Source organism: Schistocerca cancellata, chromosome 6, assembly GCF_023864275.1.
Source record: "Schistocerca cancellata isolate TAMUIC-IGC-003103 chromosome 6, iqSchCanc2.1, whole genome shotgun sequence".
Taxonomy (NCBI): domain Eukaryota; kingdom Metazoa; phylum Arthropoda; class Insecta; order Orthoptera; family Acrididae; genus Schistocerca; species Schistocerca cancellata.
Window position 1 is genome coordinate 500,269,045 of NC_064631.1, and position 27,978 is coordinate 500,297,022.

Below are 27,978 nucleotides of genomic sequence, written 5' to 3' on the forward strand. Positions count from 1 at the left end.
GTATTTGTTATACTGCATTTAGGAACTTTCGGGTGATTGAACATGTATCAATAATTACAGATTTCTGTAGTTGTATATATAAGTTTGGATGTAGCTGTATTGCATTGATGTACTGATGGATATTGTGTGGTATGACTCCTGTAGTTAATGGTATAATTGGTATAATGTCAACTTTATCCTGATGCCACATGTCCTTGACTTCCTCAGCCAGTTGGATGTATTTTTCAATTTTTTCTCCTGTTTTCTTCTGTATATTTGTTGTATTGGGTATGGATATTTCGATTAGTTGTGTTACTTTCTTCTTTTTATTGGTGAGTATGATGTCAGGTTTGTTATGTGGTGGTGTTTTAGCTGTTATAATGGTTCTGTTCCAGTATAATTTGTATCCATCATTCTCCAGTACATTTTGTGGTGCATACTTGTATGTGGGAACGTGTTGTTTTATAAGTTTATGTTTTAAGGCAAGCTGTTGATGTATTATTGTTGCTACATTGTCATGTCTTCTGGGGTATTCTGTATTTTCTAGTATTGTACATCCACTTGTGATGTGATCTACTGTTTCTATTTGTTGTTTGCAAAGTCTGCATTTATCTGTTGTGGTATTGGGATCTTCAATAATATGCTTGTTGTAATATCTGGTGTTTATTGTTTGATCCTGTATTGCAATCATGAATCCTTCCGTCTCACTGTATATATTGCCTTTTCTTAGCCATGTGTTGGATGCGTCTTGATCGATGTGTGGCTGTGTTAGATGATAGGGGTGCTTGCCATGTAGTGTTTTCTTTTTCCAATTTACTTTCTTCGTATCTGTTGATGTTATGTGATCTAGAGGGTTGTAGAAGTGGTTGCAGTGGTGTAGCCGATGTATTTGTATGAGTGATTGCTTTGTGTATTTTGCTAGTTTCTGCTCATTCTAGAAAGAATTTTCTTAAATTGTCTACCTGTCCATTATGTAGGTTTTTTATGTCTATAAATCCCCTTCTTCCTTCCTTTCTGCTTAATGTGAATCTTTCTGTTGCTGAATGAATGTATGTGATGTATTCTATATTTGTGGCATTGTGATCGTGTAAGTGTATTGAGTGCTTCTAGGTCTGTGTTACTCCTAGATATTTATAGGTATCTGTTTTTTCCATCGCTTCTATGGAGCCGTCGTGGTTATCCAATAGGTAATCTTCTTGTTTAGTGTGTTTTCCCATGACTATGCTATTTTTCTTACATTTGTCTGTTCCAAAAGCCATATTTATATCATTGCTGAATACTTCTGTTATCTTTAGTAATTGGTTGAGTTGTTGATTTGTTGCTGCCAGTAGTTTTAGATCATCCATGTATAGCAAATGTGTGATTTTGTGTTGGTATGTTCCAGTAATATTGTATCCATAATTTGTATTATTTAGCATGTTGGATAGTGGGTTCAGAGCAAGGGAGAACCAGAAAGGACTTACTGAGTCTCCTTGGTATATTCCACGCTTAATCTGTATTGGCTGTGATGTGATATTATTTGAATTTGTTTGTATATTAAGTGTGGTTTTCCAATTTTTCGTTACTATGTTTAGGAACTGTATCAATTTAGGACCTACTTTGTATATTTCCAATATTTGTAGTAACCATGAGTGGGGTACACTATCAAAAGCTTTTTGGTAATCAATGTACCGTATTTACTCGAATCTAAGTCGCACTTTTTTCCCGGTTTTCATAATCCAAAAAATCGCCTGCGGCTTAGAATCGAGTGCAAAGCAAGCAGAAGTTATGAAAAATGTCGGTACATGCCGCCACAACTAACTTCTGCCGCCGAATATATGTAGCGCTACGCAGGCATACTTTGTAGAGGATAAATACTGGCGCCAAAATCTCAGCGTCAGTAAATAAATTAAAAAAAAAGGAGAAGACGAGCTTTTTTTCTCCGCCGCGAGTTTCGACCACTGCATTTTCATACATTATCCAACGAAGTAAATACAAATTCCGTATTGTTCATCTTCGAATGTAGCACAATTTCAGTGTACTACAAAAATCTGACTGGCAAGACTGTGTGGCATGTTTGTCAATATGGCCAACTCTACATTCTGAATTTTTTCGTATCTGTGAGAAGAGATGGTTGCTAATAGGAACCTGATGAAATTTGAATCATATACAGTATTCTCTTCACCATAAGAATTATATGAATATAAACATTTTGCCATGTATTCTTTCGTGTTTGCTGCTATCTCATTTAAATCCTGTCTGCCTAATAAACTACAAAACTAGAGTGTGACAACAGCAAACGCGGAAGAATATACGTATCGTGTCATGTTTATATTCGTATTATTCTTATGCCTAATAGTGATACAGTCAGAAATGAAGCACGGCAAGTGACTAGATTTTTAAATCTAAAATGACTCTAATTTCTGTGCAGAATTTGATGTAATAAAGAAGCGACCGCAAAGATTTTCAAACGGAGAAAAATTTTCGCCTAACTCTCCTTCAGAACATGTTCTATCATACGCAGTCTATTATTTGATTCTTGTTGATCATTATCAAAGAATGCAGCAGTGTAAGTAACAACAAATTGCGGTCTCTTGCCATTGTTTCGCTAATGAGACGATTCCTCTTTTTTTTTAATTGTACGCGGTGGTAGCGCGCACAAAAGCAAGCCATACCGCGAGCCGCGACAGGCCGTAAACACGCACTATCAGAATGCGACAAACAATGCATGACACAGTGCAGTAATGCATTTTCAGCTTAAGAGTGACGCAAACACCTATAACAACGAAAACGGCAATTATCAGATCAAAGCAAAATAAGCAACCGATTCAAACCAGACGAAGCACGTGAAAAAGGAAGGGCACCCGTATAAATACGGACGGAGCGCCTGACGCATAGCAATGGCTACGTGGTAAAGCTTAACTGCTAAGCTTAGACTCGAACCCAACTACTGTAGCTGTATCATTCATTCGACCTAAATTGTGTCTCATATTACAATGGACAAACTTTGTTTCGATTTGGAGGTGTGGCCTAAAACTTTTCTCTCCCCTTGAATTTCGAGTCTCATTTTTCAGGTGCGGCTTAGATTCGAGTGCGGCTTAGATTCGAGTAAATACGGTATGTGTAGTGTAGTGACCTTTGTTTAGTTTTTGCTTGGTATGTCACCTCTGCATCTATTATCAATTGCTCTTTACATCCTCGTGCTCCTTTGCAACAGCCTATTTGTTCTTCATTTATAATTTTGTTCTGAGTTGTATGTGTCATTAATTTCTGTGTAATGACTGAAGTTAATATTTTGTATATTGTTGGTAGGCATGTTATGGGGCGATATTTAGCTGGGTTTGCTGTGTCTGCTTGATCTTTAGGTTTCAGATAAGTTATTCCATGTGTAAGTGTATCAGGGAATGTGTATGGGTCTGCAATGTAACTGTTAAATAAGGTAAGTTTTTCCGCTCCCGGGATTGGAATGACTCCTTACCCTCTCCCTTAAAACCCAAATCCTTTCGTCTTTCCCTCTCCTTCCCTCTTTCCTGATGAGGCAACCGTTGGTTGCGAAAGCTAGAATTTTGTGTGTATGTTTGTGTTTGTTTGTGTGTCTATCGACCTGCCAGCGCTTTTGTTTGGTATCGACCTGCCAGCGCTTTTGTTTGGTAAGTCTCATCATCTTTCTTTTTAAATATGTTAAATAATTTAGTTAGATGTGAATGTGTTGAGGTGAACTTCTTTATCCAGAAATTTGCTATTTTATCTTTTCCAGGGGATTTCCAATTGTGAGTAGAATTAATTGCTAGGGTGACTTCACGTTGCATAATTATCACTTCAGGCATCCGCGGTATCATCATTTATGTGTCTGTTTCTGCTTGTATCCACCGTGCATGCCTGTTATGTTGTACCGGGTTTGACCATATGTTGCTCCAGAAGTGTTCCGTGTCTGTTATGCTTGGTGGATTGTCATCTATTTTAATGTGTGTGTTATCTATTGTCTGGTAAAATTTCTTTTGGTTTGTGTTGAATGTTTGGTTTTGTTTCCTTCTATTTTCACTTTTTTTGTATCTTCTAAGTCGTTTGGCCAATGCTTGTAATTTCTGCTTCTTTTCATCTAATTGCTCTATCGCTTCTTGTTGTGAGATTTTACCCAACCTTTTTCGTTTTTTTTTTCCTAACATTTCATTTCTTATAAATTGTGTTGGCTGTCCGATGTCTTTTCTCAGTTTTTCTATTGTGATCTGTAGCCTGTGTTGCCATGCTGGTTTTGTGGGTTTCTTCTGTGTGTGGGTTGGTTCTGATCTCTGCCTAGGGTGTATATTTAGTGTAGTGAGTGCTCCTACATAAACCAGTAGTTGTAACTCTTCCATAGTTGTGTTTTCATTTATGTTGTTGTGTATGATTGTGTTGATTGTTTTTATTGTTGTTTCGACTTGTGGGTTATTTGGCGGTCTATGCAAGAATGGTCTAATGTCCGTATTTGTGTCTTTGTATTCTATATATGTCAGCTGAAATTTCTCTTCTATATCTAACATGTGTGTCACTTCGTGTTGTATTTGTGCTTGTTCTGGTGGCTGTCTTAAGATTTCGTTTTCCCCTGATTGTTTAATTGATGCGTGTTGGTCTTTGTTTGTTTGCTCTGGGATGTTTGAGTCCATTACTGTATTTTCTTCTTCTTCTTCTTCTTCTTCTGATTGCACATTATTTTGTTCCAGTATTTGTTGTACTTGTTGTTTGATGTTTTCTAATTCCGACTGGGGTATCCTGTTATTTTTTATTATTACACGGATCTGATCAGCTAGTCGTTGTTCTGTTAAAAATTTTAATTCTGGGTATCTGGTAATAAATGTTGTGTATACTTGTGATCTGTATCCAGTTGTGGTGGTTATTATTATTATTATTATTATTATTATTATTATTATTATTATTTCCCTTCTAGAAGAGCAGTATAGTAGTGTGTCATGAAAATTTTGATATAGATTGTGAATTGCAGATACATAACTGCAAACAAAGAAATCAAGTACTTAAATTTAGTTTTTCAGTTTGTAGTTGCAGCTTTGACTACCCCCTCATATTTTAGCCTGTTTGCACAGATCACACTATATTGTGTTAATTTATATATGCATCATGGATCATCCTCACTTTAATGCTGTATTTCAGGAATATACAGAATAACAGTATGTGATTGCCCCAGGAAACACGAAAAATAAGACAGACAGCTGGGATGAGCATTATTGCCACTTCATGAATCCAACACAGAACACTGAACCCCATACTTGCTATTTGCACAAGAAATTAGTCCCAAGTATTACGTTAATGCTGAGATTTTGAATCACCAAGACATTGCACTCCAACAGCTGTCCTGCCAATTCCACAGTTAATAGTACCTCTCGTTTCACACTCGTTTTTATTCCAGAAACATCCATCACTACTATACCCTCTGTGTTTTTAATAAATTCAAAAAATGCCTCTGAAATGCCATTCAAATCAGTACCAGTGTCCAGTAAACAATTAACATGTATACCTTGTATACTTGCTGTTATTACAAGGTGCCACACTTCCTTTTTTCTTACCATGTGATCTTCTTCATACAACAAAGCCTCATTAATCCTTTCCCTGCTTACCATAATGATTACCAGACACAAGTGACAGATAGCATGGTCTTCTTCCTCATTACCACTCTCTAACTCTTAACTCTTCATTAGGCCTAATATTATCCACCTTCATTCTTTCTTTACTTAACACATTGCCATCATTATCAATTATAAATTCAAATACCTCATCCTCATCACTACTGGATTCGTCACTGCTATCATCATTACAACTACTGTCAGAATCAGACCCACTTTCATTGTCCTCAAACACTTCGCTAATTAGTTAATCCTTGTTTCCAGTATTAGACCACAAAGCAAAATACCTGAATTCCTTATGTTCCCTTACAAATTTACAATCCATTTTGAAACTTCGGACATCCTGATCAACAGCAACACACACTGTTTCATCTCTTAATTCTGTTATAGTAACTTCCTCCTCTCTTTTTACAGGATTAACATTGCTACTCACACCATCATTGAACATCTCACTAGAATTAGAATTTACACTCACCTTACTACTATCATTTACGTTACCCTTACCTGTAATTACAGCACATTTATATACATGTGGCTCTTCATCACTACCTGCTCTTGTGCAATCCAAAACTGGAGCATTATCTAGTTTAAATGGTTTGATCCAGAATTAAAGTCATCTCCTCCATTTCTTTGACTTGAATTTCTCCTACCATTCCCGTTAGTTGTGTTCATCTTATTTACCTGAAACTCTCGCCCTGATTGATTATTGTCATCAAAATTCCTCATACAATCTTCCACTGAGGGCTTCACCCGCTCCACTGTATCAACATAATTTAAAAAATCACTATTACCCCTAGGTACAAGTACAAACAATTCTCTAACTTTCTGAGGCAACTTAGTTTCGAAACCCAAAGTTATTGTTTCACTACCTAGCTCTTGTTCCAGATATTTCAGTTTGTTTATCCAGAGTTGACAGAAACATTTCACAGTACTCATCCTAGGGTCAAATCTCTCTCCTCCCCAAAATTCTCTGTTACTTCTCTTTGGACCAATATTCATCTAAAAATGCTCCCTTAAAGCTATGCCATGAAGTAAAACTATCAGCTACCTGAGCTGCCCATCCATAAGCATCCCCTTTCAAAAAACCTCTCACAAATGACATTTTCTCTTTGTCATTCCATGTTCCAGGCAAATCATTAAATTCCCTAATGAAATCCAGTAGATGCACTTCCCCATATGGTTCAAAATTGTTAAATTTCTGACAGCTAACAAATGAAGGACTGTTTGGAACGTTACATACACTATGCTTTAGATTTTGTACCTTTTCCACCTTTTTGACCATTTCAGCCAATTTTGAATCTACATTTTTAATTTTTTTCACCAGTTTTTCCTCCACCACTACTGCACACTTGGTTTCTACCTCCATTTCTAAATCATTTTTAATCTGATTGATTTGGTTCTCAAGTTTAACCCTACTTCCAGCACAAAATTTCCTGGTTGCTTTGACTTCATCTTTACATTTTTTCTCAGAAGCCTCCACCTTCCTACTATAGTCATCACAAAGCTTCTTTCTCTGTTCTACAGATTTACTATTCAATAATGTTAATTTCTCGTTAGTTTTATGTTGTTGTTGTTGTTGTTGTTGTTGTTGTTGTGGTCTTCAGTCCTGAGACTGGTTTGATGCAGCTCTCCATGCTACTCTATCCTGTGCAAGCTTCTTCATCTCCCAATACGTACTGCAGCCTACATCCTTCTGAATCTGTTTAGTGTATTCATCTCTTGGTCTCCCTCTATGATTTTTACCCTCCACGCTGCCCTCCAATACTAAATTGGTGATCCCTTGATGCCTCAGAACATGTCCTGCCAACCGATCCCTTCTTCTTGTCAAGTTGTGCCACAAACTCCTCTTCTCCCCAATCCTATTCAATACTTCCTCATTAGTTACGTGGTCTACCCATCTAATCTTCAGCATTCTTCTGTAGCACCACATTTTGAAAGCTTCTATTCTCTTCTTGTCCGAACTATTTATCGTCCATGTTTCACTTCCATACATGGCTACACTCCATACAAATACTTTCAGAAACGACTTCCTGACAGTTAAATCTATACTCGATGTTAACAAATTTCTCATCTTCAGAAACGCTTTCCTTGCCATTGCCAGTCTACATTTTATATCCTCTCTACTTCGACCATCATCAGTTACTTTGCTCCCCAAATAGCAAAACTCATTTACTACTTTAAGTGTCTCATTTCCTAATCTAATTCCCTCAGCATCACCCGACTTAATTCGACTACATTCCATTATCCTTGTTTTGCTTTTGTTGATGTTCATCTTATATCCTCCCTTCAAGACACTGCAAGAACTGCTTTTCCAAGTCCTTTGCTGTCTCTGGCAGAATTACAATGTCATCGGCGAACCTTAAAGTTTTTATTTCTTCTCCATGGATTTTAATACCTACTCCGAATTTTTCTTTTCTTTCCTTTACTGCTTGCTCAATATACAGATTGAATAACATCGGGGAGAGGCTACAACCCTGTCTCACTCCCTTCCCAACCACGGCCTACCTTTCATGTCCCTCGACTCTTATAACTGCCATCTGGTTTCTATACAAATTGTAAATAGCCTTTTGCTCCCTGTATTTTACCCCTACCACCTTCAGAATTTGAAAGAGAGTATTCCAGTCAACATTGTCAAAAGCTTTCTCCAAGTCTACAAAATGCTAGAAACGTAGGTTTGCCTTTACTTAATCTAGCTTCTAAGATAAGTCGTAGGGTCAGTATTGCCTCACGTGTTCCCATATTTCTATGGAATCCAAACTGATCTTCCCCGAGGTCGGCTTCTACCAGTTTTTCCATTTGTCTGTACAGAGTTCGTGTTAGTATTTTGCAGCCGTGACTTATTAAATTGACAGTTCGGTAATTTTCACATCTGCCAACGCCTGCTTTCTTTGGGATTGGAATTATTATATTCTTCTTGAAGTCTGAGGGTATTTCACCTGTCTCGTACATTTTGCTCACCAGACGGTAGAGTTTTATCACGACTGGCTCTCCCAAGGCTATCAGTAGTTCTAATGGAATGTTGTCTACTCCCGGGGCCTTGTTTCGACTTAGGTCTTTCAGTGCTCTATCAAATTCTTCACGCAGTATCATATCTCCCATTTCATCTTCATCTACATCCTCTTCCATTTCCATAATATTCTCCTCAAGTACATTGCCCTTGTATAGACCCTCTATATACTCCTTCCACCGTTCTGCTTTCCCTTCTTTGCTTAGAACTGGGTTTCCATCTGAGCCCTTGATATTCATACAAGTGGTTCTCTTTTCTCCAAAGGTCTCTTTAATTTTCCTGTAGGCAGTATCTATCTTACCCCTAGTGAGGTAAGCCTCTACATCCTTATATTTATCCTCTAGCCATGCCTGCTTAGCCATTTTGCACTTCCTGTCAATCTCATTTTTGAGACGTTTGTATTCCTTTTTGCCTGCTTCATTTACTGCATTTTTATATTTTCTCCTTTAATCAATTAAATTCAGTACTTCATCTGTCACCCAAGGATTTCTACTAGCCCTCGTCTTTTTACCTACTTGATCCTCTGCTGCCTTCACCACTTGATCTCTCAAAGCTATCCATTCTTCTTCTACTATATTTCTTTCCCCCATTCTTGTCAATTGTTCCTTTATCCTGTCCCTGAAACTCTCTACAACCTCTGGTTCTTTCAGTTTATGAAAGTACCTTCTCTTAAAATTCCCACCTTTTTGCAGTTTCAACAGTTTTAATATACAGTTCATAACCAATAGATTGTGGTCAGAGTCCACATCTACCCCTGGAAATGTCTTACAATTTAAAACCTGGTTCCTAAATCTCTGTCTTACCATTATATAATCTATCTGATATCTTCTAGTATCTCCAGGGTTCTTCTATGTATACAACCTTCTTTCATGATTCTTGATCCAAGTGTTAGCTATGATTAAGTTATGCTCTGTGCAAAATTCTACCAGGCGGCTTCCTCTTTCATTTCTTAGCCCCAATCCATATTCACCTAGTATGTTTCCTTCTCTCCCTTTTCCTACTCTCGAATTCCAAACACCCATGACTACTAAATTTTCGTCTCCCTTCACTACCTGAATAATTTCTCATATCTCGTCATACATTTCATCAATTTCTTCGTCATCTGCAGAGCTAGTTGGCATATAAACTTGTACTACTGTTGTAGGCACGGGCTTCGTGTCTATCTTGGCCACAATAATGCGTTCACTATGTTGTTTGTAGTAGCTTACCCGAATTCCTGTTTTTTTATTCATTATTAAACCTACTCCTGCATTACCCCTATTTGATTTTGTATTTATAACCCTGTATTCACCTGACCAAAAGTCTTTTTCCTCCTGCCACCGAACTTCGCTAATTCCCAGTATATCTAACTTTAACCTATCCATTTCCCTTTTTAAATTTTCTAATCTACCTGCCCGATTAAGGGATCTGACATTCCATGCTCCAATCCGTAGAACGCCAGTTTTCTTTCTCCTGATAACAACGTCCTCCTGAGTAGTCCCCGCCCGGAGATCCGAATGGGGGACTATTTTACCTCCGGAATATTTTACCCAAGAGGACGCCATCATCATTTATCCATACAGTAAAGCTGCATGCCCTCGGGAAAAATTACGGCTGTAGTTTCCCCTTGCTTTCAGCCGTTCGCAGTACCAGCACAGCAAGTCCGTTTTGGTTAGTGTTACAAGGCCAGATCAGTCAATCATCCAGACTGTTGCCCCTGCAACTATTGAAAAGGCTGCTGCCCCTCTTCAGGAACCATAAGGTTGTCTGGCCTCTCAACAAATACCCCTCCGTTGTGGTTGCACCTACGGTACGGCTATCTGTGTCGCTGAGGCACGCAAGCCTCCCCACCAACGACAAGATCTATGGTTCATGGGGGGTAGTATTATGTACTACCTTCTTTATCTTTTCATCACAATCTTTAACTGCCACTACAACCTTCTTATTTAATTCTGTAAGATTAGAGCCGACTAGCTTAATTTCCTTTTTAATTTCCTTCTTCAGTTCACCCTTTAAGCTAGTCATGTCTTCTTTCATACTATTCTCTATCCTACTAATGTCTTCTTTCATACTCATACTACTCATAATTTGCCTTAACATCGCTTCCAATTTTCTGTCTGCCATAAACTTTTACCCTTCCTGACTTTCACTACTAGATTCCTCCCCCTTAGCGTTAATGATGTCATTCACTTCAGTACTGTTTTTGTCCATTTTGCTCACATCAACACGCAATGTGGATGATGCTTTTATCATTTCATCTACAGTAGGACTTACATGCCCGTCATTCAAAGTTACATTTTTAATACTATGAGAAGGAAAGTTGCTAGTCACCATATAGCGGAGACGCTGAGTCGCAGATAGGCACAACAGATTTTCATACTTAAAGCTTTCAGCCAATGGCCTTTGTCAACAACACACACACACACACACACACACACACACACACACACACACACACACACACACACACACACGTGACTGCAGTCTGAGACAACTGAAATCACACCAGTTGCCCCTCGCACAACTGTTAAGGAAAGGGATAAAGTTTCATTGGTCATCAGATTTGAAGTAGCATTTTTCAAACTAAAAGATTTGTTATGTTACCATTTAGTCCAGTTATTGCCTTTCCAGGTTTTCAGAAACAGTTCATACTGCCCAATAACTCCAGCAATTTTCCCGTAAGTGTAGTCTTGAATCAATAAATAGATGGGCAGCGAACACCCCGTAGCGTATGCATCCAGATAGCTTAATCGAGCAGAAAGAAATTAATTAACAACTGAGAAAGCAATGGTGTACATATGCAGGCTGAAGAAACAAATGAAAATTTTGTACCAAGGTCAGAATTCAAACGCAGGTCTCCTGCTCACTAGGCTGATGTGCTAACCACTATGCCACCCTGGCACAGAGGCTTTGTACAGTGGACTACCCTAGCATGCCTCCCTCTGCAATTCATCACAACTCACCCCATTTGGTGTTCCCCCTGGACATGAACAGTATTGCAGAAGCTCTCCAACTGTATTGGAATAGCACCTCAGCATAAAACAACATGGGTGATCCTGCCTGAAACCTAGGCATAGTGTGTTTTAATCAAATCAGTATGGTTCCAGAGTCCTTTTCAAGTCTCATACCTCTACTGCATACAAATACAGACTGAAGCGATGAAAGAAAATTTGTACCGTGGTCTGTATTCAGACACAGGTCTCCTCCTGCTCACTAGACAGATGCACTAACCACTAATGTTTTAGACTTGAAGAGGTCTCTGGAACAATATACATTGAAGTGCCAAAGGAACTGGTGTTGGCATGCATATTCAAATACAGAGAGATGTAAACAGGCAGAATATGGTGCTACAGTCAGCAATGCCTATATAAGACAACAAGTGCCTGGCACAGTTGTTAGATCGGTTACTGCTATTACAATGGCAGGTTACGTAGATTTTTAAGTGAGTTTAAACATTGTGTTATAGGCAGCACATGAACGATGGGACACAGCGTCTCCTAGGTAGTGATGAAGTGGGGCTTCTTCCATATGAGCATTTCACAAGTGTACCGTGAATATCAGGAATCCGGTAAAACATCAAATCTTCGATATCGTTGCGACCAGAAAAAGGTCCTGCAAGAAGTGAGCCAATGATGCCCGAAAACCTCAAACCACTCACACACACACACACACACACACACACACACACACACGAGAGAGTTGTTCAATGTGACAAAAGTGCAATCCTTCTGCACATTGCCGCAGATTTCAGTGCTGGGCCATCAACAAGTGTCAGTGTGAAAACTATTCAACAAAACTCCATTGATATGGGCTTTCAGAGCTGAAGGCCCAATTGTGTACCCCTGATGACTGCACGACACAAAGCTTCACATCTCGCCTGCACTCGTCAGCACCGACATTAGACTGTTGATGACTGGGAACATGTTGACTGGTTGGACGAGTCTTGTTGCAAATTGTATCGAACAGATAGACGTGTATGGGTATGGAGACGACCTCATGAATCCATGGACCATGCCTGTCAGCAGGGGACTGTTCAAGCTGGTGGAGGCTCTGTAATGGTGTGGGACTGTGCAGTTGGAGTGATACATCTAGATACGATTCTGACAGGTGACATGCATGTAAGCATATTGTCTAATCACCTGCATCCATTAATGTCCACTGTGCATTCCTATGGGCTTGGGCAATTCCAGCAGGAAAATGTGACACCCCACAGGTCCAGAATTGCTACAGAGTGGCTCCAGGAACACTCTTCCAAGTTTTAACACTTGTGCTGGCCACCAATCTCCCCAAACATGAACATTATTGAGCATGTCTGGGATGCCTTGAAACATGCTGCTCAGAAGATATCTCCACCTGGTTATACTCTTACAGATTTATGGACAGCCCTGCACAATTCATGGTGTCAGTTCCCTCCAGGGCTACATCAGACATTAGTCGAGTTAGTGCCTCGTCGTGTTGCAGCACTTCTGCATGCTCGCGGTGGCCCTACATGATATTAGGCAGGGATAACAGTTTCTTTGGCTCTTAAGTGTACTTTCATGAGAGAGAAATGCTGGCATCAATATTTGGTATAACGTATTTCAGATATTATTTATATGAACATCATTTTAAAGTAAAAACTGATTATGCATCACTCAAATGGTTATCAGGACTTAAAAATGTCCTAGTAGTGGGTTAATTACAAGGGCACTGAGTTTCAGTGAGTTTGATTTCAAAGTAATACATCACTCAGGAAGGTCACATGCAAATGCAGATGGTCTGAGCCACAAAATATGTGCTATGGAAGATGCTGGCGTAGACAAGGGTGAATGAATCGAAGTGCAATGACTCGGATTGTCAGCAGTTCACCAGGCAGCCACAATTGAATGCAAAGGATGGTGTATTGTATAGGAAAATGAGATGTAGGCTATGCATTATAATGCCAGAGGAATCACAAAACGAAGTATTGAGGCAGGCCCATGACTCTATTTTAGCAGAACATGCTGGTCACAAAGCAATGAATGCTGAATAGTGCAAAATTACTGGCAGATAACACACAACACAACATGAATCATTACGTAACAAATAGTATGCCACACAGCGATGGACAGAACTCTGTCACCAAAGGATTATGTTACAAAAGCTACCTGAGGCAGAAAAATAATTTCTAATACTTGGTTTGGATGCCCTTGGACTTTTTGCAAAAACACTGCCAGAAAACCAGTACATTTTTATAATATTTGGCCATTTTTCAGATTTCATTTCTGTAATAGCCATACCAAATTAGCAAGCTGAAACAGTATCACTTGCAATGCTATACAAGTAGGTACTCAAGTTCGGAATTCTGGGATATATTTGCATTAAAAGTTGGCAAGACCTCAGTACAATTGCAATTCCTTTACTGCAGTGGATATCAACAAATTCGTACAGTGTCAAGAAGTTGTGGATTGGTGCTAATCCTGTTTCGGCCAATATTATGGCCCAGGTGACTAACATCTTGTAAAATTAAGAAGCACTTTTCCAGGCCAAGGGTTAACCGTGCTGCATTTAATTTCACATAAATGCACTGTATGCTGCTTTGAATGTCTTCAGAATATATGTTTGTATAATCTAAATACACTATGCAGTGATTCAGTTTTAATCCTCGCAATACACTATGTAATAATCACTGGAAAGTAGCTGGTGCATTTTTCGGCCCAAAAGGTATGTGATGATATGAATACTGACTAGAAGGGGTTGAGAAGGCTGTCTTTGGATGATCTGCAGGCGCTACCTCTAATTGGTGGTATCCATTTTGTAAGTCCATAGTTGTAGAATATCAACACTGGCCCAGATTGTCTAATTGTTTCAGCTATCTTTGGCATTGGATAGGCATCTGGCACTGTTTTTTGATATAAGTAGTGGTAGTCACAACAGAACTGATTTGCTTTGTTGCCATCTGGTGTGTCTTTTTGGTTCAGTGACAACTGGTGTTGACCAGTTGTTATTACTTGTATCTATTAATGTCTTCCATGATATTCTGTGAGCTTCGAGGAACATGATGTGGTTTCTTTGAAGAGCATGGTATGAATTCTTATAAACAGGTGCTTCATTTCCAGTTGGAAATTGATGTTGCGCTAATGGCATGGCAGGTAATGGACCAGGAGGGACAGACAACCTAATGTATTCTTCTAAAAGTCTTTGATGTCCTCCTTGTCCTCTATTGCTAGATGTGCTGATTTATTTCTCACTGCGATCAAGCTGACAGACTGTCCTGTTGTTGTGCAATTTGACATGAAATCCCTATCCAGCTTGTCTCTATCTAGTACATGTAAATTAGCTATAAGGGTACAATTTGATACCTATACCTCCTCAGGGCTGAAGTTGTCCATACTGACAGGCACTAATTTGCTTCCTTCAGTTTCCCATACGTAGGATAAAATATGCCATGCAAAACACTTCCCTAGTCCAATTCTTCATTTTCAGGTAAATGTTCAACAATGCACAATGGTTTCACCAACAGATCACCTCCTACATCAACCTAGATTTACTTCCCAGTACCTTTCAATATTATATACTGTGAGGTGACTTCAAGGGATCTTGTACACAGTTTAAGTGGTCACACCTGGTGTAGGGGTAAATATTGTGGCAGTAATTGTATTCCGGTCTTAGAGCCAAATGAAATGATGCTTCATCCAGTTCTATACGCCATTCTAAGTCAACTTTGGTGCAAAGTGCAACCCACAAATCTAAGCCAAGACTGACTTTGCAGCCACTGACAGCCGTGGGAAGAACTTCTACATCAAACTGGAAGTTACCTTCCCCACTCAGAAAACTATTACTGTTAAACTGACTGTGTCTACATAGCCCCTACCTCCACTGCTTAACCCCTTTATGACCGGATTATTTGCAGAAGTTGTGGACTTTATACCAGCACTTTATTGGCCTAAGAAACCACACATAAAATCATAGCTTAAATCTTGAAAGTCAGAGATTAGCCTCTAAATTAAAAGAGAGAGAGAGAACTACTATTCCCACTGAACTCTGGAGTGATCCCACCTAAAGAATCTGAAAAAAAATTGTTTGTTTGCAAGTACAAAAATATCTTAAATATTACATGTTTTCATATATTACTTTCTGATAACCTTTGCTTTCACTAAGGTGACATGCCATGGAATTTAGACAAGCATGGTGCTATACAGAAAGGCACACAATAGCTGCTACACATTACTTTTGTTCTCTTTTCTTTGTTCTTCATGCTACATTCATGGCATCTTGTGTTTGTTGCATCTTTTGTGGGCAAATGAGACCCAACTTTCTGCAGACGAATTTCATCTGGAACTCCAGACATGCCTCTTTTCAGTGTTTGGAAATGCACAGTCTTTCCTCTTCACTAAAGACTTGAGAAGCCACAGATGAACTGTCTTGCCAGGTGTAACAAAAAAGTTAGTTGGTCAGCTTCTGCTATTTGAACCTTTTGCACAATGTGACAACTGCCAAATCTACTGGAAAGAAAAACAATCTGTGCCACCACTTCAATGAACGAGCGTTCTCACAGCTGATCAAATCTATCAACCCCTCCCATTATTTCATTGTTCTCTGGCACAGCCAATGAGTAGAATACTTCACGTTTTCTACCATTTGTATTTGTTCACAAAACAGTTGTGTTTTTGGGATTGTAATAATTTGATAGTATACACGCATTTACTATCCTGCCACACAACTGTTGCAGCACATAGCCTGACAGCAATTTCAGATTCTCCTCTGCTAAGTTTCGGATTTTTTTCAGCATGTCTGGCAGATCCTTCCTGTTTGAGCAAACAGTACTAATACCTTAAAGTCCACAAGACTTTAGCAATTCAGTTATTAAAAATATTGTAAGATATGTATCAAACGTCGTCAATCTTTCACTTGCAACCATTGAATTTGTTAGGGTAAGCACAATGTCTTCACCCAATTAAAAATCAGGCCTATCATATTTGTCTTTTTTTCCAGTGTAGATGCCAAAGTTTATAATGTACCCAGTCATTGCATCAGCTAAGCAGACACTTTATACCCGTGCTTGAGTGGTTTCATTGGCACATATTGTTTTAGTGTTGAATGTCCTTTGAATTCCACCATACATTTGTCAACTGCCAAAACGGATTAGTATGCTTCATACAGCTTCTTTGTTACAGCACTGATGACAGGTCGGATTTGTGCAGCTTGTCATATCCCAGTTGTCCCTTTTTTTAGACACGTGCTGCTGTCATTGCAATGCAGATTCTCAACAATATTTTTGTATTGATGTTTTGTCATAACTGATGTGAGAGCAGGCACACCAAGGAAAGGATCACTACTCCAGTAATTTCCGGGTTGTAGAAGTTCATGTGCACCCATCAAAATAAGCATTCCTCATAAAATATTTTAACCCTGGATTGATTATGTCCTGTTAGTTGGAAATTACTTTAGTCATTTTCTACCCTGACTTCACTACCAATCTTTCTTGTTTTCAGAATGAGATTTTCACTCTGCAGCGGAGTGTGCGCTGATATGAAACTTCCTGGCAGATTAAAACTGTGTGCCCGACCGAGACTCGAACTCGGGACCTTTGCCTTTCGCGGGCAAGTGCTCTGGAAACATCCCCCAGGCTGTGGCTAAGCCATGTCTCCGCAATATCCTTTCTTTCAGGAGTGCTAGTTCTGCAAGGTTCGCAGGAGAGCTTCTGTAAAGTTTGGAAGGTAGGAGACGAGGTACTGGCAGAAGTAAAACTGTGAGTACCGGGCGTGAGTCGTGCTTCGGTAGCTCAGTTGGTAGAGCACTTGCCTGCGAAAGGCAAAGGTCCCGAGTTCGAGTCTCGGTCGGGCACACAGTTTTAATCTGCCAGGAAGTTTCATATCAGCGCACACTCCGCTGCAGAGTGAAAATCTCATTCTGGAAACATCCCCCAGGCTGTGGCTAAGCCATGTCTCCGCAATATCCTTTCTTTCAGGAGTGCTAGTTCTGCAAGGTTCGCAGGAGAGCTTCTGTAAAGTTTGGAAGGTAGGAGACGAGGTACTGGCAGAAGTAAAGCTGTGAGTACCGGGCGTGAGTCGTGCTTCGGTAGCTCAGTTGGTAGAGCACTTGCCCGCGAAAGGCAAAGGTCCCAAGTTCGAGTCTCGGTCGGGCACACAGTTTTAATCTGCCAGGAAGTTTCTTTCTTGTTTTGTTTATAAGTTTGCTTGATTGCAAATGTGTAAAAACAGATCTTGTGTAAAAAAAGGACTGAAAATACATTTCACTATCAGACTTTGAGAAATTAGGCTGAATCTCTGGGCTTTCTTCTAATTTCAGTAGAAGATTTTCTAAATAGGGAACATCCTCACTCCATGTATTAGCATTGGGCGAAAATGTTGAAGCAGCTCTTATTGAAGCTGAGTTAGATTCACTGGCATGACAAGAAGACATTTTTCCAATGTCACCCGCTTCCATTGTCAAATTGAAATCATCATCATGACTTGGTACAATAATGTTATCACTAATTTTGTTCAAAATCTGTGAAGTATTTGGTGAATGGTTGTATTCATCAGAATTGGAGTAAACATTGAAATCTGAACCCTCTATATCTTCTGGTAAGGAGTGCAGAATTCTTAGAATCTCTTCTGGCATCAGTCTAGGCATTCTAAACAATGAAAAACATACAGTAAACAAGATGCCAATTTTACAGCCACACAACTTGCACATCGCACACAATTCAGTGGTACAAATAGTTTTCACTAACTTACCTCCCAGTATTTCTATGATTTTTCTCCTTGGTAAACACCAAAGTAGAAAAATATAACCTACAAGTCAATCAATACTGACGCGCCATTTCTCTGTGAAATGGAGCCATTATTTTGACCGCAACAGCTTTTTTTGTATTCTGTGCTTTTCTTTTGTTTGTGAAGACTTACCTTAGGGGGAAAAAAGGACGGGTATACACTCGCGCGCGCGCGCGCGCGCGCGCGCACACACACACACATATCCATCCACACATATACAGACATGTATATGTGTGGATGGATATGTGTGTGTGTGTGTGTGTGTGTGTGTGTGTGTGTGTGTGTGTGTGTGTGTGTGTGTGTGTGTGTGTGTGTGTGCGTGTGTGTGCGTGTGCGCGTGTGTGCGCGTGTGTGCGCGCGCGAGTGTATACCAGTCCTTTTTTCCCCCCTAAGGTAAGTCTTTCCGCTCCCAGGATTGGAATGACTCCTTACCCTCTCCCTTAAAACCCACATCCTTTCGTCTTTCCCCTCTCCTTCCCTCTTTGCTGACGAAGCAGCCGTTGGTTGCGAAAGCTAGAATTTTGTGTGTATGTTTGTGTTTGTTTGTGTGTCTATCGACCTGCCAGCACTTTTGTTTGGTAAGTCTCATCATCTTTCTTTTTAGATATATATATATATTTTAATGGCAAAGCAGGTACCTACAAGGGGTGTTTGAAAACTCTGTGCAAAAATAAAAACTACTTGTTTGGGGTAAACCTTTTTTACTTTTCGACATAGTCTCCTTTTAGACTTCTACACTTTGTCCAACGCTGTTCTAATTTGTTGATCCCTTCCGAATAATAGGAATTGTCCAAAGTTTGCAAAATAGTTATTAGTTGCTGCAATCACCTCGTTTGAATAAAATCTTTGTCCTGCCAGCCATTTCTTCAAATTGGGTAACAAGTAGTTGTCTGAGGGAGCCAAGTCTGGAGAATAGGGGGGGGGGATGTGAAACGAGTTGGAATCGTATTTCCATTAATTTTGTGACCACAACCACTGAGGTGTGTGCGGGTGCATTGTCATGATGGAAGAGGACTTTTTAGCGGTCCAATCGCCGGCATTTTTCTTGCAGCTCGGTTTTCAAATGGTCCAATAATGATGAATAATATGCACCTGTAATAGTTTTACCCTTTTCCAGATAGTCGATGAGGATTATCCCTTGCGAATCCCAAAAGACAGTTGCCATAACCGTTTCAGCCAAAGGAATGGTCTTCGCTTTTTGGTGCATATTCTTCCTTGGTAACCCATTGTTTAGATTGTTGTTTGGTCTCAGGAGTATAGTAATGTATCCATGTTTCATCCACAGTAACGAAACGATGCTTTAAGTCCTGCGTATTCTTCCTGAACAGCTGCAAACCATCGTTGCAACACTTCACATTATTCTGTTTTTGGTCAAGTGTGGGCAATCACAGAACCCGTCTTGCAGACAGCTTTCTCATGTTCAAATGTTTATGCAAAATATTATGTACCCATTCGTTCGAGATGCCCACAGCACTAGCAATCCCACACACCTTAACTCTTCTGTCATCCATCACCATATCATGGGTTTTATCAATGATTTCTGGGGTTGTAACCTCCACAGTGTGTCCAGAACGTTCAGCATCACTTGTGCCCATATGGCCACTCCGAAAATTTTGAAACCACTTATAAACTGTTCTACTCGAAGGTGCAGAGTCACCATAATGTTTATCAAACTTCTCTTTAGTCTCCTGAGGCGTTTTGCCTTTCATAAAGTAATGTTTAATGACCACACTAAATTCTTTTTCGTCCATTTTTAACAGTCACTCAACTTCCTTGATTCACACGAATGCCAAACACAAAGAAATAGACCAATGTGGCTGAAACTTGGTGTGCTTTCTTTCCAAAGATGCTACTAACTAAACATGACCTCGATAAGTGCCGGTGGTGCCATCTCTCGGTCTTTGCACGGACTTTTCAAACACCCCTTGTAAATATAGCATATTGTCATACCAGTTGCAGGATCAAAGGCTGTGTTCATGGAATATTTGCACCTAAGTAGTTCAGAGAAGTTGTGGATTGTGGGGAATAAAGTGGTGACAGTGAGATGATTGGGAGAAGGAACCAGGATGAGATGGTTTGTGAAGTAGTCAATGAAGTTAAGTATGTTGGACAAAATTGCAGGAGTACAAGAAGTCAGACTTGCCCTGTATTTGCTGTTTGTAAAAATAAAAACTCTTTGTATACTTTCAGTTGTAATTAGTGTTGCTATGTTTTGTGTTGATGGAAGTATTACTTACTTTGCTCTGGGATAATTTCTCTACAGAGTTACCGTCAGCTATTTATATTTGCTGGCCAGAGAAGCAAAGAGTATTTGAACGATTTCTTCACATACAATGTTGACACTCATGAAGTTAACATTATAAGTGAAGGCACAAAAAAGGAAGCATCCAACATACCAGCTGCTGGTTTCACACAACGTGCAACGATAGATCCTGAATTAAATGAAATTTATGTGTTATCGGTGAGTGAGGTTGGGAATACTACTAAACTGAATATGTTCACTGTACCATTGTTTTCATAATAATGCATGAAGTATGATTTGCTTGAAATGCTAGAAGTAATGTGATTTCAATTAAAGAGATGTGTTTAATTTAATAGGTAGTCACAGTATTGACTACAACTTCAGTGTTCAGATGCTTGTGCTAGTGTACTGTTGTTGATATTTATGTGATAGATATTTCACATGAAACCACAATATGTTGTAAAGACAATGTTAAAACTTTATGAAAGTAACCTAAACAATGAAGGCTATGGAGAAAACAGTGTGCAGCATTTGGAGTAGTTCATTAGTACTCACACAGTCTCTTTTCAGGGGCTCAGCAAAGATAAAGAGAAGAGAGATGATAATGTGCAAAATTCTTTTTGGGTTTATTATATTCATCAGAATAAATGGTGAGTGTATCATAGTAAAGTTTAAGAAAATCAATATTTTGATATTTATAAAGACTGTTTGTAGGTGTTGTGTATTGTGTTTACAGAAAAGCTGTTGAATTAATTCTAGGTCCTGCATATATCGAAATGAGAATACGGGGGAAAGCTATTGGAATAAAATGCAGCATTTAGAGCCCTGTCCTAGGTTTGCTCACCAGTTAGTTTATGATCATGTCAATAAGGTAATTAAAAATTGTGTGTCACTGAAATTAATCTCTTGATACTGAAAACATAAGCTGCTTATTAGCCAGTGCTGTCACATTTCATATTTGTTGTAGATTCATTATCTTTTTGGGGGCAATCCAGGAAGAGCATGCTTACCTAAACTGAGACTTGATGACTTCTGGAAGCTCCAGTTGTGCCGTCCTACTCATTCTCAGTTATTGCAGAAGTGCAAACTTCTCATCAGGAAGCACAGGTACAAAGAAATTACACAATCTTTGGGGGGAGTGTAAAACAACAGAAAAGTTTATAATTTCAAACAATTGCTTTCAGATGAAATGCAAGGAAAAAGAAAAATAGGTGTCATGTATATAGTAAGTCAAGTGACTGTTGCTACTTGCTGGGTAATTTGAAAGTAGATCGCATCATAATAATTAAGTTTTTGCTATCTAAACTTTTGCAGCCAAAACTGAAATGTATATTTATACCAAATGTTTTATGCATTTTCCATCTCTGCTCTGAAATTAAATTATATTTATAAACATCTTTCAACTTTAGTGATTTTTCTAATAAGAACACCCATAAAGTGGAAGGAGACATGAAAATAGTCAAATAGGATTTCCATAAAAGCAGCACAGGGTGTTTATAAATGAATATTGGGTTTTTAACGCTTTATAATACTTATTATATTAAACTTACAGTTATAAATGACACGTCAAATGAAAGAGCAACTCAAACAGTTTTACCAAGAACATTATAAATGTTCAATGTGAGCACCATTTGTCACACAGCACACATCAAGTCTATAATCGAGTTCTTCCCAAACATTGATAAGTATGTCTTCAGTGATTGTAGCAACAACTGTTTCAGTCCAGTTTCCTAATTCAGGGAGGTCTGCTGGTAGCGGAGGCATGTACACACGATCCTAAAGGTTGGGTCAGGTGAACGTGGAGGCCATGCAAAGCAAACCCTGTCATTGGGCCCCTTGCGGCCTATCCAGTGCTTGGGTACAGTGAAGTTCAACCAATCGTGTACTGTGCTATGCCAATGAGGTGGCACTCTATCTTGCTGGAAAATGAAGTTCTCTGGCGCATCCTCTTCCAACTGATGGAAGAGCAGTTGCTCTAGTGTATCAAGGTAAGAAGTGCCAGTTACCGTAGGTTCACCAAAAAAGGAAGACCCATAAACCTTCCGCTGGGATATGGCACAAAAAACAGTCACTTTGCATTTGTACCACCTCTTGAGGCTTTTCTGAGCCCCAGATGTGTGCGTTGTGAGTGTTAACGTGTCCACTAAGGTGAAAGGTCGACTCATCACTGAAGACAACATGATCCAGAAAATATTCATTGTCATGAAACAACATTTCATTTGTGAAGTTGGCACATAATCCATGGGCTGCTGGCTTTAGAGCCTGTAATAACTGTAATCAGTAACAACATGTTTCTACGCGTTTTCTTAAAACTTTCCAAACAGTTGACAAGGGAACTTGTAATTCAGAGCCTGTAATCACTGTAAACAGTAACGACATATTTGTACGTGTTTTCTTAAAACTTTACAAACAGTCGACATGGGAACTTATAATTCATGGCTAGTCTTCCGGACTGATTTCTTTGGGCTACAAGTGAACAACTCTCTCACTCGCTCAGCAGGCTCTTATCTAAATCTTGGTCGTCCTGTGCTCTACTCTTTACAAAGGCAGCCGTTATCTTCAAATTGATGATACCATCTACGAATGTTGTTATCACTTGGAGGACCACAACCGAACTTCAGCCAGAATGCACGTTGCACAGTAACTACAGATTCGATCTTTGCAAACTGCAAAACACAAAATGCTTTCTGTTCACTAGTCGCCATCTTTGCTACTACCGCTGTGTAGTGGATTGTGGTGGAAACATTGCATGCTGCGCATCTGTATTGGTTCCAAATGCAACTGTTTGAGTTGCTCTTTTATTTGACATATTATTTATGAGTGTAAGTTTAATGTAATAAATACTGTAAAGCGTTAAAATCCCGATATTCATTTATAAACACCCTGTATATCAATACTACAGAAAATCCATTGTAACTGAATTGCAGAAATGAAATTGAGACACAACAAACACAATAGTTGGTAATGACAACAACAACAAAATTATCAATGCTACCACGCAAACTATCAAATTCTAGTCGATAAACCTGAGCATGTTCATAATTATGCATGCCACAAGTGATGGGTTATTATAATAGACAGAAAGAAAATAGTGGAAATGTTGGCATTAGAGAAAAATCCTTTATGCAATTCGAAATGTTTTCACAAATAAGTAAGCCACAGAAGCTGTTTCCTATCTACATCTACGTGAATACTCTGCAATTTACATTTAAGTGCTTGGCAGAAGGTTCATCGAACCACAATCGTACTCTCTCTCTCTACCATTCCACTCCCGAACAGCGTGCGGGAAAAACGAACACCTAAACCTTTCTGTTCGAGCTCTGATTTCTCTTATTTTATTTTGATGTTCATTCCTACCTATGTAGGTTGGGCTCAACAAAATATTTTCACATTCTGAAGAGAAAGTTGGTGACTGAAATTTCGTAAATAGATCTCGCCGCGACGAAAAAGTCTTTGCTTTAATGACTTCCATCCCAACTCGCTATCCTATCTGCCACACTCTCTCCCCTATTACATGATAATAGAAAATGAGCTGCCCTTTTTTGCACCCTTTCGATGTCCTCCGTCAATCCCACCTGGTAAGGATCCCACACCATGCAGCAATATTCTAACGGTGGACGAACGAGTGTAGTGTAAGCTGTCTCTTTAGTGGACTTGTTGCATCTTCTAAGTGTCCTGCCAATGAAACGCAACCTTTGGCTCACCTACCCCACAATATTATCTATGTGGTCTTTCCAACTGAAGTTGTTCATAATTTTAACACCCAGGCACTTAGTTGAACTGACGGCCTTGAGAATTGTACTATTTATCGAGTAATCGAATTCCAACGGATTTCTTTTGGAACTCATATGGATCACCTCACACTTTTCATTATTTAGTGTCAACTGCCACCTGCCACACCATACAGTAATCTTTTCTAAATCGCTTTGCAACTGATACTGGTCTTCGGATGACCTTACTAGACGGTAAATTACAGCATCATCTGCGAACAACCTAAGAGAACTGCTCAGATTGTCACCCAGGTCATTTATATAGATCAGGAACAGCAAATGTCCCAGGACGCTTCCCTGGGGAACACCTGATATCACTTCAGTTTTACTTGATGATTTGACATCTATTACTACGAACTGTGACCATCCTGACAGGAAATCACGAATCCAGTCACACAACTGAGACGATACCCCATAAGCCCGCAGCTTGATTAGAAGTCGCTTGTGAGGAACGGTGTCAAAAGCTTTCCAGAAATCTAGAAATACGGAATCAACTTGAGATCCCCTGTCGATAGCGGCCATTACTTCGTGTGAATAAAGAACTAGCTACGTTGCACAAGAACGATGTTTTCTGAAACCAAACTAAGATGCATAAGAGTATATGCAGAAGAGCATACAAAAATATAATTGTTGATTGTGTCTTGCTGGTATACTTTATGTATCACCAGAATCTATTTGGATTTTCTACCAGATTTCAAGACAGCGTTTTTTTTTGTTTTTTGTTTTTTGTGTGTGTGTGTGTGTGTGTGTGTGTGTGTGTGTGTGTGTGTGTGTGTGTGTGTGTGTGTGTGTGTGTGGTGGAAACTAGCCCAGGCTGAGTTTCAACAAGCATCTTTAAATCATTGCCAATTTTGGGAATTTTGTCTTCTTTTAAATCTGGCAAAATTGCCCCCCCCCCCCCCCCCCCCCGCCCCAAATTGGGTATTTGGGGTAATTCACTTGGTTTATGTGGTACAAATCTCCCAATGGAATCCGAGTTGAAATTTGTAACACTTACTAGGATCTATGGTCCTTTAGCAGTGTAAAAAATTTAAGGTTCTAAGTCAATGCGGTCAAAAGATACAGCCATTTATGTCACATATTTTGATATTCACAAACTCACTCATCAAAACCAATTGGCTAGAAGGAAATTTGGCAAGATACAAGGTTTTACAGTAAAAGTAAAGGAAAAAAGTCTGAAAATCATTAATTTGTTATTTCATCACATAAAAATGTCTTTTTGCCCTTAGAATTAAATTACATTCGTCATCTTCAGAAGCATAATAGAAAACTATTACTGTGTGCAGACATAAAATGTTAACAGTGGGCATGTTACAGTCATCATCATCATCTTGGACAGTTTCCAGCCACTGGCTGGGTCTGTCGGGAACACAAGCCTCTCCATCGTGTTCTGTCTTTCCACCATTCCCCCTCTTCCACCTTCATCCAGTTCTCTCCTCTTCTCGTCACACATTCCTTCACTCCCTTCACCCATCTATCTCTTGGTCTTCCTCTGGGCCTCTTCCCCTCCAGTTGCAGATCAAACATCCTCTTTGGAATTCTTCCCTTATCCATTCTCTTCATGTGTCCATACCACTGCAGTCTTGATTTTTCTATCCTGTCCTGTACTGGTTCCTCCTTTAGTCTTTCCCTCACATACACATTTCGCAATCTGTCTCGTCTTGTTACACCCAACCTGCTCCTCTGGAACTTCATTTCGCTAGCCTGTATTCTACTTTTGTCTCTTTTGTGCATTACCCATGTCTCACTTCCGTATGCCAATATGGGGACAAAGTAGGTTCGGTATATAATTCCCTTGGATTTCTGTGGCACCTCCTTGCTCCAAATAAGCCCCCTAATGCATTTGTAGAACTGCCCTGCTTTTCTGCACCTTTCTCCCATAAGTCCAACCCCTCGTCCAAGTCGTGGGAGATGGGCAACGGCACAAAGTAGGGGACTGCCTATAGGGGCGATGTACAGCGGGGACTTCGTGTGCCCCAGGACCGCTACGGTAGCTGAGAAGGCTCTATGGGAACCCTGAAACGTGACGGCTAACGGGGCTCTGGTGAAGCTGCGATAGGCCTAGCAAGCCAGTAGTGGATAAATCAACTGCTTTTAAAAAGGGAACATGCCTCGGATCACGGAACGGATTTAAAGGAAACCGACCAAGCAATGGAAAAGGATTACGAGATGGTTTATGACTGGGCACCTTAAACGTAAGGACTCTAACTGGGAAGTTAGAAGAAATTGTAGAAATGATGGAAAGGAGGAAATTGGACATCTTGGGACTTGCTGAGACTAGGTGGAGAGGAGTTGGTGAAAAACCACTAAGTAAAGGATGTAAACTGTACTGGATAGGGAATGAGAGGGGAAGAAATGGAGTGGCAATAGTGGTCAGAGAGGGTCTGCAGGAGGAGGTGGAAGGTATCAATGATCGAATGATAAAAGCCAGAGTACGAGTGAAAGGAAAAAGCATTGAAATCATCCAAGCATATGCCCCACAGGTGGGGTGTACAAAAAAGGAGAAGGAGGAATTTGAAGATGACATGCAAAAGCAGCTAAATGGAGGTAATCAGATTATAATAGGGGACCTCAATGCACATGTTGGCACAGACAGGAAAGGATTCGAGGAGATAATGGGACCAGAGGGCTGGGGGAACCGAAATAGAGAAGGAAAATTGTTGCTGGAATTCTGCAAGAGGAATGGGCTGACGATCGCAAATTCCTGGTACAAGAAGAGAAGTAGTCACAAAATAACTTGGTACAGTGGGGACTGGTCCCAAACTTCGGTAGTAGACTATGTACTAGTGGATAGGCAGATGATGAGCAGCCTCACAGATGTTAAGGTCGTTCCATCTGAGGCCTTAGACAGTGACCATCGGCTGTTGGTAGCCACCCTGAGAGAGAAAAAAGATAGAAGGGCAACAGATATACAGGAGAAAAGGTTGAAGACATGGATGCTGAAAGAGGATGAACGGAGGACCCAGTACCAGACACTGATCAGGAAGAAGCTGCCAAAGGAAGATCAGAGAACAGTGGAAGAAGAATGGGGAGATTTTAAGAGGGCCCTAGTTGAGGCAGCTGAGATTGTGTGCGGAAGAACTAGCACAAAGAGGAGAAGTAAGGAAACCCCATGGTGGAACAACATATGTAAAGAGGCAGTACTTCGAAAGAACAAAGCCTTCAGAGAATGGTTCCAGACCCGAACAGAGGAAGCTAGGGTAAAATATAAGGAAAGCAAGAAAGCGGCACAGACCATAGTAAGGGCGGAGAAGAAGAAGTGGATGGAAAAATGGACAAGAATGTTAGAAGAGGACAGTGAAGGGAACAAAAAAGTACTTTACACCATGGTAAGAAATAAGAGGAAGGACAGAAGCGAGTGCCTGAGGATCATGGATAATAATGGAAGAGTTGTGGAGGAAATGCATGAGCTCAAAAAGATTTGGAAGGAGTACTTTGAAGATCTGTTGAATGCCGCCAAGCGGGTAACTAACAGCGATGGAGAGCCTAAGGCAGCAGACGATGATAATAGTGGGGAAATTGATGATCTAACTTGGAATGAAGTGGAAGAAGCCATAAAGAGGATGAAAGGGGGCAAGGCACCAGGTTGGGACGAAGTAACAGTGGATATGATACGAGCAGCAGGAGAAGTAGGAACCCAGTGGCTATACAGAGTGCTGAGGGTGGTGTG

At 39.9% G+C, this 27,978-nt stretch overlaps 1 protein-coding gene across 2 annotated transcripts in view; it reads left to right on the forward strand.

Moving 5' to 3' along the window:
* The window catches only part of LOC126191553 (muskelin), a 155,152-nt gene that overhangs the window by 106,308 nt on the left and 20,866 nt on the right, over positions 1-27,978 (forward strand). For both annotated transcript variants that reach the window (XM_049932462.1, XM_049932463.1), the window contains exons 10-13: positions 20,560-20,757; positions 21,109-21,188; positions 21,298-21,409; positions 21,506-21,645. In XM_049932462.1, coding sequence (XP_049788419.1) covers positions 20,560-20,757; positions 21,109-21,188; positions 21,298-21,409; positions 21,506-21,645 — 530 coding nt within the window. The remainder of the gene's footprint in view (positions 1-20,559; positions 20,758-21,108; positions 21,189-21,297; positions 21,410-21,505; positions 21,646-27,978) is intronic.